This window comes from Xiphophorus couchianus, chromosome 11 (assembly GCF_001444195.1).
Source record: "Xiphophorus couchianus chromosome 11, X_couchianus-1.0, whole genome shotgun sequence".
NCBI classification, from domain to species: domain Eukaryota; kingdom Metazoa; phylum Chordata; class Actinopteri; order Cyprinodontiformes; family Poeciliidae; genus Xiphophorus; species Xiphophorus couchianus.
In genome coordinates this window covers 21,282,093-21,294,016 of record NC_040238.1, presented here as the reverse complement: position 1 = coordinate 21,294,016, position 11,924 = coordinate 21,282,093, and the positions used below count along the sequence as shown (strand labels likewise).

Below are 11,924 nucleotides of genomic sequence, written 5' to 3'. Positions count from 1 at the left end.
CGTCAACATTGCTTCCTCTCCACCATACTCTATTTGCTCATTCATTCTTAATATTTTACTAAGCTTTTTTTTTTTTGTACCTCCTCAAGGTTATTAGAAGGCAGAGCCAGCTTATCTCCATGTACACTGTGCAGAGGGCAGGGCTGACAGCTCATTATAGGTCATCTACATGAAAAGATCCATAATTACACTACTGTATGTACGGAGACCAGACTTTATTGATCCCCATGGGAAATTTCTTTTTGTTGGCTATTGTGATGAATAAGGCAGTTGAAGGTGAGACCTTTGGGTCAGCGGCTGAGATTCAGTATCTTGCTCAGGGACACGTGAGCAGAGCTGAACATTGATTTTGTGCCTCAAAGAGCTTTCTTTAATTTATCTGTCCTAAAACCACTGCTCAATCTTTGCTGCATTTCATCACTTTGGTGGGAGATGTTTTAATAATTCAGCAAGCTGGGTGTATTGTTACAATTTCAGCTCTGATGGCGTAGCTACATCATGTTTATAACTATGATTTAGCTGCAAACAAACCTTCGAGTTTGTAAAATGTAAAATTGCAGTGAATCAATGATTGTAAGGTGGAAGAAAAAAATGTAATATTGTTTCCTAAAATTTTGTTGAAAAAAAATTCTGAAAATTTGCTTGTGCAGAGAACATTAGTAAAACAACAGCGTCGTTAAGACTAATGAACACACTAAATGGGATAGGGATAAAGTGTCAAGAAGATGATAGGAGGGTTAACTTATGAACAATGCAGAGGTTTGAACATCAGAGGATTCTTCTCTTCGTTCAACTTCTATAAGTATTTAATCAGTGAAAGGTTTATTGAGAACTGGTGCTCACACAAATGTCACTACACATAATCCTGTACTGACATAACGATGGCTCCGCCCCCATGCAGAAATAGAGCAAACCTTTGGCAAACAAACAGTGTTATAATGCCAGAAGTAGTGGAACTCATTGGATTACCTGACACATTTTTTGAGTCATTTTTGCCTTATCAGCTATCACTGAGGCACAGTCCTACATCGGGTCTGTAAAGTTATTTGTAGGAAACAAAGGAGCAATAAATCTTAAATCCCAAGTCTTTCACAACCAAATTAAGAATGAGGGGAACAAAGTCTCATTGGATGTGAGTGTGAAAGATGTGTCGGACGCATTTTTGCACATACAAAACAGGTGAGTAATGACTTATACAATACTGGCTAACCTTACCCTAACCCTGTCAAAACATGCCTTCAGAAAAAATGCTTAGATGTAAATACCACAGTTACTGCAGCACATGTTTTCATGCTGTCATAGAGCTACCACACATAAAATCAAGTATGATTGTGATTGTGATAGTGAACTTCATATATAGTGACCAGGGAATAAGAAGAGGGTGTAGGGGGGAAGACATGCAGGTCCAAAGGTCAGGAATTGAACCCCACAAGGCTGCATCAGGAATCAATTGTATGGAGCTAATTTAGTTCACAGAGCAATAGTCTTAAAAAATATAGTCAGAGCTACAATGATATGATTAAGGACAATGCATATTAATTTGTTTGAACAGCCCACTCAAAGTACCTAAATCCAAATGATCAACAAAAAAAAAATCTGTTTAAAGCTCTTATGTTATTCTATCACATAAAGTTTATATTAAATACATAAAACTACGGACCAAAGTTTTAGCAACATAAGTTGAATGTTTGCAGTTCACTGTAGCTGTGTCTTAGCTAATAAACGCTGCTGCTCTAATTAGATTATATAATGAATAACTCCCCCCTCCCCAGTTGTTACTCTTCCAATTATTGTTGAATTTTAAACAAGATGGACGCTTATGGTGCTGCACCGTACTCTTTGGTTCACACATCATGAAGCTTTCAGCTGAATTAAACTGTGAATATATTCAAAAACATAACAATCAAGATGAATTAAATATGAAGGAGAAAATATGAAAAGTCATATATTATATATTCTTCCCATGAGACAGCTTTATTGCAGAAGAATAAGATATAAATGTAAATTACTACTGAATGCCTCTGTCTTTTTTAGTATATTGTAACTTGTAAACAATATCAATTAAAATACATATATTTGCCACAGACTGTGTCCACTGATTTAGAAGAGCAATAAGCCAGTAGTACCTCTAGTGGCTTATTGCTTAATTAAATGACAAATCGGAGGATTGGTTTGCAGATTGCCTGAATTGACGTCAATTGGATTGGTTAGGTGACAGAGCCAAGCTCCGCCCCCTGTGGGCCAAGGTAGAGCGTGCTGAGAGAGGGAGGAGGGAGCAGGGGCTGAGCTGATCCCACGTGTGACGCTTTCATTCCCGGCTCAGTAATATTCTCATAGCGGGGCTTTGCATATCTCCTGCCCTATCTGTGTGTGTCTGTCACTGTTACTGTAGTCCCAGCCTCTATAGTTTGGAATAGATATGGAAGGAGACGGGAGTCAAGCCACGTCCGGAAGCCTAAATGATTCACAACATGACCCGGGGTAAGAATCTTTTTCTAAATTTAAACCTAAGGTACGTTTTTTTTTCATGTTACAACATCTTGGAGAGGACTTCGGCTGCCGTGCTGGATTCGTCCTCGCGCAGTACGCACTTAAACCCGTGCACGGGTCCGTTCCCCGATGCAGTTTTAAACACCACAGCTTTGTAGCGAGAGTGGCCTCCCCCTTTTATGTAGATAGAGAGTAATTACTAAGCGCGAATGTGCTTTCATAGTCTCCCTTTATCCTTTAAGGTCGCTTTTAGAAGTAGTTAGTCGTCAAAATGGCCGAACTGACATCTGGACTCACTTCTGTTGTGTTTTCCCCTTACAGTAAAATGTTTATCGGTGGCCTCAGCTGGCAAACCTCACCAGGTGAGACTGTTATTCTCTTTTGTCGCCGTGTCCAATATTTCTTGTTGTTCTTTTGTTTTTTTTTTTGTCGCTGTGACTGAGTGCTCGTTAGCTGCTGGCGGTGTATGTGCGAATGTGTGCCCTGTCTGTGCAGTAGTGTTCTGGATGGGATATCTCAGTAGTGTGTGTGCGCACGATGTTATTTTTGATCTCCGTCCATCTGAAGTCCTCTATTCGACCCCTATGCGCATCGCGGGGTGTTCTTCCCCCCCCCTTCCCTTCCTTTTTTATTTGAAATGCAGTGACAACAGCGTTCCCATATGTTTTCTGTCAAATAACCCGACATATTCTCTCTGTTCACAGACAGCCTTAGAGACTATTTTAGTAAATTCGGAGAAATAAGAGAATGTATGGTGATGAGAGACCCCACGACAAAACGTTCAAGGTAAATACAGGGCTTTTTCCCTACTTTTCCTTCCCACTGCACATGACGATATCGCTTACTTTGACCGTGTTTAGTATTAATCCAGCTTGTGTGTGCGTGCGCGCGCGTCACCGAGTGTCCCTGTCTGCGCGCGCGCCTGCGTGTGGTTTCACAGCAAGCCAGATAAGCTTAAATGCTCGCTGCTGTAAAGCTGCGGCCGATTGCAATTTGACATTGACTTTGTGACTGCACCACAATGTTGGTGGAGCGTCGTCTCACTGTGTAACACACCACATAATGTTCAGCGCTGCTGCCCCCCCCCCCCTCTCATCCCCGCGCCTGTTTTAAATTTCTGCTATGATATATTTACCAAAAAAAAATAATTGTAACAGTAATAAGGTCACATGAATGTTATGATTTTTGTCTTTCACCTTGTTTTAACTTTATGTAAAATTCCTAATACTTATTTTGGGCAAAACAATTTAAAATGTTATTTTTGAGTGAATTTTCTGTGTATAAAAATTCTAAACTTCTCTGTGTTTCTGTTTTGCAGAGGATTTGGGTTTGTTACGTTTACAGATGCTGCCAGTGTAGATAAAGTCTTAGCTCAACAGCACCACGAATTAGACTCAAAGACGGTGAGTTTATGCTTTTTGCACTTACATAAGAGTTTTATTCATGTTCTGTCTCTGATGTGTTTTGCCAACTGTGACGTTTTTTTTCCGTTTTGCCTGGGGCTCCCTGGCCAAGCACCTATTAAGGTTAACAGGCTGTTTCAGTCAAAGTCAGGTGCATTGGCTAAAATGTGCACAAGCTACAGGAAAAACAACATGGATGTATTCACTTTTACTTGTGTGGTTGAAAGATGGGGCTGACACGCCCCCCTCTTTCTGTGCTGCCACATGTGCAGCGTCTACGTATCTGCTGTGGGCACAAAAGAGCGCGCTGTCTCTGAGTTCAGTTTGATCATTTTTGATGCACCGATCATGTGCTTAAAAAGAATGAGCTTGATGTATAGTCCCCCTACACAATGTTTTTGCATTTACAATCCATACTAATCTTTTTAAAACACCCAACATGCTGTTCAAACTATCTATTGAATTTAATAAAATATAATTACATCGGATAAATGTATTAGCATGGTGGCAATCAATGAGCAGCGACGAGTTAGATGGTTTATGTTGCAAACATTTATTATGCTTGAAAAAGAGTTCAGCCATCTGACTTGCTTAAATAAGCAAATTGATTCACATACATTCAAATTTTGTGAGGCGTATTAGATTTTCGAAATTTGCCATCAGATAAATAATAAAAGATTTTAGAGAGGTTTTTACAGTGATTGATTAGATGGGATTAAGCTGGAATTAAATTTGTCAGGGATTTCTTCTTCTTAATATCCAGATTTGGAGGCAGAGTGTATGTAATAGCAAATGCACATTCCAGAAATGTGTTTGTGTGACAGATTTATTATTATTATTATTGTTATTATTATTTATTATTATTATTATATTAAAAAAAACTACAAATATTTTCCACCTGGGGAAAACGTGGAGAATATTTTCAGTGGTAATTTATGCTTTTGTTTTCTCCATTCTAAAAGGGTTGCTGTACAGTGGACAGTAAACCCAGCATTTTTAGCAATTCTTTTAACTACAAGGTTTGTAGTAGTCTAGCTGCTCCTTTTTTTATTGGGGACATTGACCTTTTTGGATGGCATTCAAAATAGCTCTTTTTTCGAGGCTTCACTTCTTTAAATGGTTTTGTGGGTTTGGTATTTGTGCTACTTTTAAATTGAAAAAAAAAAAAAAGATAAAAAAACATGCTTTTCTATTCTTTTTTTAAAATTATGCATAAAATCTGACCTCAAAAGCAAAAAAAAATTGCCTTGTTTGAGGCTTTTTTCCCCTCCTTCAATAAAGATCAGTTCCCCCAGTCTTCACGTGAAGGTTTATTTTAGCCTTCCTTCGTAGAAACATTTTATTTGTTGTGTCCTCTGCCCTATCGGTTCTATTACAGTGTTATGGGAAAATGGGCGATAAAGCCATACAGTGCCTTTATGTAGAGTGAAGGCAAGGTGAAATTACCAATAAGTAACACTAACAGCGTCCATAGAGGGGACTACATTCAGATACGTTAAGAGGCTGTTTTAAATGGGAATGGGGGAAAGCGGTTCAAACATACTTTGAATCCTGAGCAGTTTGATAACTTCATGTTTGACATTTTGAATGAACAGCTTTGTGACAGTTTGACAGCATATATACTTACAGCAAAGGTCGGTATTGGGGGAGGAGGACTGCGTATATATATTTAAAAAAGGAAAAATATATACTCACACCTGGGAGCTGGCCAGCGCAGCTCCAGTCTTGTGCTGATGCTTGATAAATGAAGGCATTCTTGCTCTGTTGCCTTGCCTGAAGGCACCCTGTGAATAGTGGCAGGAAGAAACAGTTAAATTCCTCCAGTTGTTTTAATTAGTCCGTTAAGATATTCACCGGATTATAGCGATGACCTGCTAATACGTTATTCTCAAAGCACAGTTTTTTTTAGGTCATGGTCATTGATTGAAGATTTTATTCTTGGTCTGGTACAAAAGCTCTTTCAGCCTTTTTTAAAAAAAAACTATGCTGTTAAAAGGGAAATAATGTCATTACTGATGACCTTTTGTTTAATCAAGATAAAATGCACTATTGGTTATCTAAATTGCCATTTGTGATACTGGTAGAATCATTATACATTACATTAACTATAAAAGCATGCAAGTTAGTTTTCATCAACTAATGAGTTGTCGTGTATATATCACACCTATTCTAGCCTTGAGGTCATAGTTGGCAGACTTGTGTCATATGTTTTATATCTGACAGTTCCTAACCCTGAGAACCAAACTGTGACATTTTAAGGTCTTACACCAGATCATCATTACTTATCAAACCAAACATTTCTGCTTCCCAGCTCACCTTCCGGTTTCTTGATACTCTGAGATGTTTCCCCGTTTATTTATCCTAACTCTGCCAGTTTTTCCCACCTTCAAAATCAACGCATATTTATGTAGACATATGGAAGGTATTTTGTTTCTTTTATTATTCAGAAGGAAGCAAAAAAAAAAAGACAGAGACCTAGCCAGTGGATTTGTCTCTCAAAGGAAGAGAGGCAAATCCAAGATTGATAAATTGTCACCTGGTTGGCACATGTTAATGACTGGTTCTGGAAAGCATAGCCTTTATGATCATAATTTAATTAATTGGCCTTTTTTATTTTATAAATGGCAAGTTGGTCAACAATATTCTGAAATACTTAAATTTCACAGATGGTTCTATAATTATAGGTGCAATAAGTGACCTTGAAATCATACGCAAATTATATCAGTATGCTTTTTTTATTATTGTTTCGTTACTTGCAGGTGTTGGTAGTCATGGATGACATTATCATTGATGTGCATTGGTTTATGTTGAAACTGTTCTTTTCTAGTTTCTAGTGCAGTTGTTCATCCGTGTGCAGCAAAAAAGCACAAGCTGTTGGCGTTGTCCTTGTTGCCATTTGTCACTTTGCTTTATCTGCTGGGCTGTTTTGTACTTTTAACGTTTCCACTATCAAGATGGCATTGCGTTAGGATCTATCATATCTTTTATAAAGTTGCACAGCAGTAGCAGGAAGAATTAAAAAAAAAAAATTCGGGCCAGCAAAAAATGGATAGTTCTTGATGTGTTTGCAGATGCTGATTTGATACAAGCCTCCCACTTTTATAGTGCTCAAAGAAATCCTTATAGGCCCCCTTTTTGTCCCTGGTAACATTGAAAGAAGTGAGTGGCTGGAGTTGGAATGACTGTGAGCAAGTTTAGTCATGTCAGCAGTACACTGGAAATTTCTTTTTTGTTATTTCCAACATTAAAAGTTTTAACATTCTGTCAATAGGTAAGACTTAGTACTTTCTCACATATAGCTTTATTTAGTACCATTGTATTTAGTTTTGGTTACTTTACAAATACATTTTTATTTTATACATATATAAGAAATATGCAGTGAAATAAAATTGTTTCTTTAGGACTTCCCTAATGAATCAGCCTTTCTTGCTCATCAATGTTTGCCCAGAAGGTGTGTTCAGTCTTCATGGTAATCCAGCCAGCACTTTGCTATGACAACATTTGATTCTATGAACAAATAGATTGTGGAAAAAAATGTTAACTAACAAAATATTACAGAATTACTGACTAATGTTGAGCTTAAAATGATAGACACAGATAAGCAACTTACACTGATGATGGGGCAAACTTCAGGACCGAGAAGAGAAGTTCAGAAAGCACCACTACACTTTTTACTGTCAGTTATGCAAGTTATGTATCTGACTCAAGCAAGCAAAGTGTTTTCCACCTGTCTTGGAAATGTTTCCGGTTCCTATGAAAAAGGTCTATTGCTTCCATAACCGCTTCAGGTGTTATCGCAGACATGCGTCACGGCATCCGGTTGGTTATAGGCTTCTGAGCAGACTCACTGATACCTAATTTGAATGTAAGGATGGTCGCTGCTCTCCCTGCCCGTCCATTCAACTCGACTTAAAGTTGTTAATGTAAACAGTTGGAAAACAAAATCACAGCTGGTTTACTTTTGTGCATACAGTGTGTGTACTTTAACCTCTAAATAATATTTTTTTGCTGCCAAGCCTCCGCCACAATCCATGCATCTTCACCTGGTTTGCTCAGTTGGTTTGTTGCTTCTTCAGCAGTTAGTCACACAGCTGCTCCTCCACAAAGAGATATTTATTATCTCCAGTAGGTTATCAAGGTTATTTGTGTCTCAATCAAAGACAACAAAAAAGGACCTAGCATTGCATGCTGTCGAACCAGCAATAAACATCTTTAGTGGTGCAAGAGTCTGCTGCAGCCATTTCTAAACCACCATCAGAAAAAGGTGAAATCTAGATTACTGGTTAAATTAACTTAGTTTACATTTTAATTAGCTGAATTTTATCAATTTCCTCATAACAGAAGTTTACGTCACTCAAATTATGGATTTGTGGTTTGGTGGTGGTTTGCTATAATTTCTGTGCAGAACATACAGAAATGATCTTACTGAACAAAAACAACGTCCTACAAGAAAATATAAATGATTTTGAAGTCCTCTGTTAGAAAGTGAACTTTAAATGGTGTAAAGCTGAAAAGAAACTATTAAGAAAATAATGCTCAGAAAATAATAAAAACATCTATGGCAGATTGGAGAGGATGTTTTAATGTACATTGAAATAAGTAAGCTATCCTCTAAAATAAGGCGAACATAGAAAACTAAAGAATCATTCCTAGAATTCATTGCATCAGTTTATATATCAGGCATAAAATAAAGCCAGGAATGACTCCAGGAAGAATAATTGTTCCTGAAGCTGAAATTAAGGAACAGTAACTGTGTGACCTTTTAATAAAATATCCCAATCATGTGAAATTGGTTCATTTGCATTTGCTTTTTAAAGTGTCTTGAATGATACAATTAAACTGCAGGGATGTTCTGACCAATTCTGACCAGCAGTTTCAAATAATATTTCTTAAAAGCGAATCTAACCAAAAGATTTCGCAAAATGATAGGAATCCTAATTTAAGCAAAATTTCCACCAGTTACAGATTTGAGTCACAGACTTAAGCTACTTTAAACAAACTACAGGCCTTTACCTCTCCACTCCTGTTTTTTTTTTCATTGTTCATCCTCTGTATTTTGTCCGGTTATGAAAATACTTAGGGAAGGATGAATGCGAATGAGACATATGGGCATACACAGCCGGAGGGTTTTGAAACTCACATGCTGGTAATTCAGAACATATTTACCATTTTTCATGATGTTTAGTTCAATTCAGATAGAAGCAACCCATAGCATCTGTTCAAGAAGATGTTTCAAGGCAGGGTGTTGTGAACCAGAGAGATCACAGTTATATATTTTTTTCAGTTTCGCAAGTAACAGATGAAAAATGTATAAGGGAACCGATTGATTGCTGGGTGGTTTATATATATTTTGTGTTATTTAAAGCGGCTTTAATAATTGAGAGCGTATAAAAGATTAACCTCAGGCTGACGATACTACAAATATTTCTAAATGGAAATTAAGTGTTTTTTTCTTGATTTTTCTTGTCTTAACATTATTCCAACTTTCAAAGCTCAGCTACATTGGTTTGCACTGTGATTTCTAATTTTCTTTAAATCCTGGAAACTTTAGCTGTAACTGACCTCAAGTCAGTTTGTCCTGACATTCTTGATGTTTCAGGTCTAAGCAGAAAAACAGCCGATGAGGAAATCTGGAGCGGAGGGATGGATGAGCAGCGGCTTGATAGGATTTAGACATAAAGTCAAATTAGTGAGCTAAACCGACTTGTTCGTGTTTAAGTATAGCAGGTGCTCCATCTTCTGCAGTTAATTAAGGGAGATGGCAGTATTAGCACATGGAGGATCTGTCGCTTGTCAGGTACATATCGCTGGATGTTTGTCTAGGCAGTGATGTTGTAACTTTGAAATATTAGTCAGGATCATAATCATTATGATGTTTGTTTGTTTTTTAGAATGTGGAAGGGTGACAATTTGCTCACAGAGCATGACATCGGTTAAACCCTCATTGCAAATTTTGGGATCATAACAAACTGTTCCTTTTTAAAAGATGTTATTCCACAGCAAAAAAATCAGTACAGATCGACAGCCCAGATATGACATTTTAATTTTGTGTCTGTTCTGTTGCTATCGCATATGCACACCTGTGGACCTGCTCTCTCTCCTATTAGGAAGAAGCTGTGAGCTTTGATAAGGCTTTTTCCTTTTAGCTTAAACACCACATCATCACAGTAGCTTCGATATGTCTTAAGAGAGGAAGAGAGTTTACCCAGGAGCTGCATTAATATATGAAATCCTTTTGTATGATGTGAACTTAAGATATATGCTGGTTCTCTGCCCTGATCTCCCACAGTTGCATGCAAAAGCAGCCCTTAGAGACCCTCTAGTAAAACGCAGAGCCGCGGAAGATAAAAGATGGCCTGTTTGGTGGGGGATTCCTTTTGGTCTGCTCTCATTTCTTATGTTGACATATCAGGTTGTATAATGTCTCGAGGAAATTCACTTTTGCTCTTTGAGAGTTCATATAACAAAGCTGTATCAGAACTTAATTCGGGAAAGTCTTGCATTGATGTACCATATAGAGTTGGAGCAAATATATTAAAGTGCTTCACTGGAAAGCTCCGTTTTGCTTTCGGCTACAGCTACATAAGGTGCCTCAACAGCAGCACATCATTACCATGTCAGTAATGTGCGCCGTATGAACTGAACCGTGCAGACTGGTTAGATAGTTAAGATTTATCTGAGGCACTCACATTGCAAAAAGGCACACATACTGTAATTGCAGAGCTCTTTGAAAATGGCATCACATTAGTGGATGCCAGTCAATTGTACATAACAGGTTCTGCTACCATGAGATTGCTAGAGTAATTGAATAAATGGAAAAAAAGGACCTCATACGTTGTATAGACAGCTGTTGATAACAGCTGCTGGTAATAATAATACCCAAATCTATATAAGAGATGAACATTTTTCTCACCAAAAACATGTAATTTGCTAGGTGTGCGTTAAAGATTTTGCCCTGGGTAAAAACTGTCATTTTGTTGTGCATTATTGAACAACAGTGGGTGAAGACATGGCTGATGTTCTTGTTTACATTTGTACACTTTCTTCCTTCAGCTACGTAATTCCTCTCAATAACTGTTTGATACTATGGTCTCATCTTCCAGCCTGCCATGCTTTTGTTCCATTTAGGTCAAGGTAAATTGTTCACTTAACTTCAAGGCTGATTTCTTCTTGTGATATTCTTTTCAGGTGGAGGAATGCAGTATGGGGTTAACAAAATATTCTGTTGCTGTTACCTCCAAGCAAATTTTCATTGAATTGACATAGAAATGTCATCTTCCTTTTATAGAAAGGGTAAATATGGTTAAAAAGTGGTTGTTGAAATTAAGTCAAAATAGATGTCTTGATGTCTTGTTGATCAGAGGAGCCAAAAGAGGCCGACTATTTGGATTTTAAGTACAGTTTTCTGGCCTAACTACTAATGACAACTAGCAAACTTTAAGGAACCCTTTTTGGTAAAAAGAAAAAAAGACACACTTTGTACATCCAGAGATGGATGCTTTCTTCTTTGTTCATCTTCAAATTAAGTTACTATATTGCAAATGTTCAAACTTAACCAACTGATATTTGGTAGTATTTTTTCCTCTGTAATCCCTACTCTTTGCACTGTTATACAACACCTGATTTTAGGTTCATGAACATTGACAACCAGTTAAGTATGCAGTGGCTTAGATGTTATGCTAGGTTCCTTTGGCAGCTTTTTACCTCCCTGTTTGTAACCTGTGGCAGAAGTAGAAATGCTGTTGCTGATGGCCAACTGGTTAGAAACTCAAACATAAACACATTTTTTCTGATCAGTTAACATACTACAACTAAGAACATCAGGTAATGCTGAAAACAACACTCTTCAGCGCAGAAGCTGCTACAGAACAAGGAAGACCCAAATGGTCAATGAGGTTTTTAAAACTGAAACAAGACAAAGTCATAAAGTTCTCAAAAGCTCTCTAATGTAAACGACTAAGTGCATTTCCTTTTCAACAACTGTGCAGTTATCATAAGAAAAATATTATGGATGATATAATGAGATTATCC

The 11,924-nt window shown here is 37.5% G+C and overlaps 1 protein-coding gene across 6 annotated transcripts in view; it reads left to right on the top strand.

The window, feature by feature from the left end:
- The first annotated feature begins 2,269 nt into the window (after positions 1-2,269).
- The window catches only part of msi2b (musashi RNA-binding protein 2b), a 306,045-nt gene continuing 296,390 nt past the window's right edge, over positions 2,270-11,924 (top strand). For 3 of the 6 annotated variants that reach the window (XM_028031480.1, XM_028031477.1, XM_028031478.1), the window contains exons 1-4: positions 2,271-2,481; positions 2,812-2,852; positions 3,195-3,276; positions 3,809-3,893. In XM_028031480.1, coding sequence (XP_027887281.1) covers positions 2,420-2,481; positions 2,812-2,852; positions 3,195-3,276; positions 3,809-3,893 — 270 coding nt within the window. In that variant the 5' untranslated portion in view covers positions 2,271-2,419. Of the gene's footprint in view, positions 2,482-2,811; positions 2,853-3,194; positions 3,277-3,808; positions 3,894-11,924 lie in introns of all 6 variants that reach the window. The other 3 variants (XM_028031482.1, XM_028031481.1, XM_028031479.1) reach the window with 2 other exon arrangements.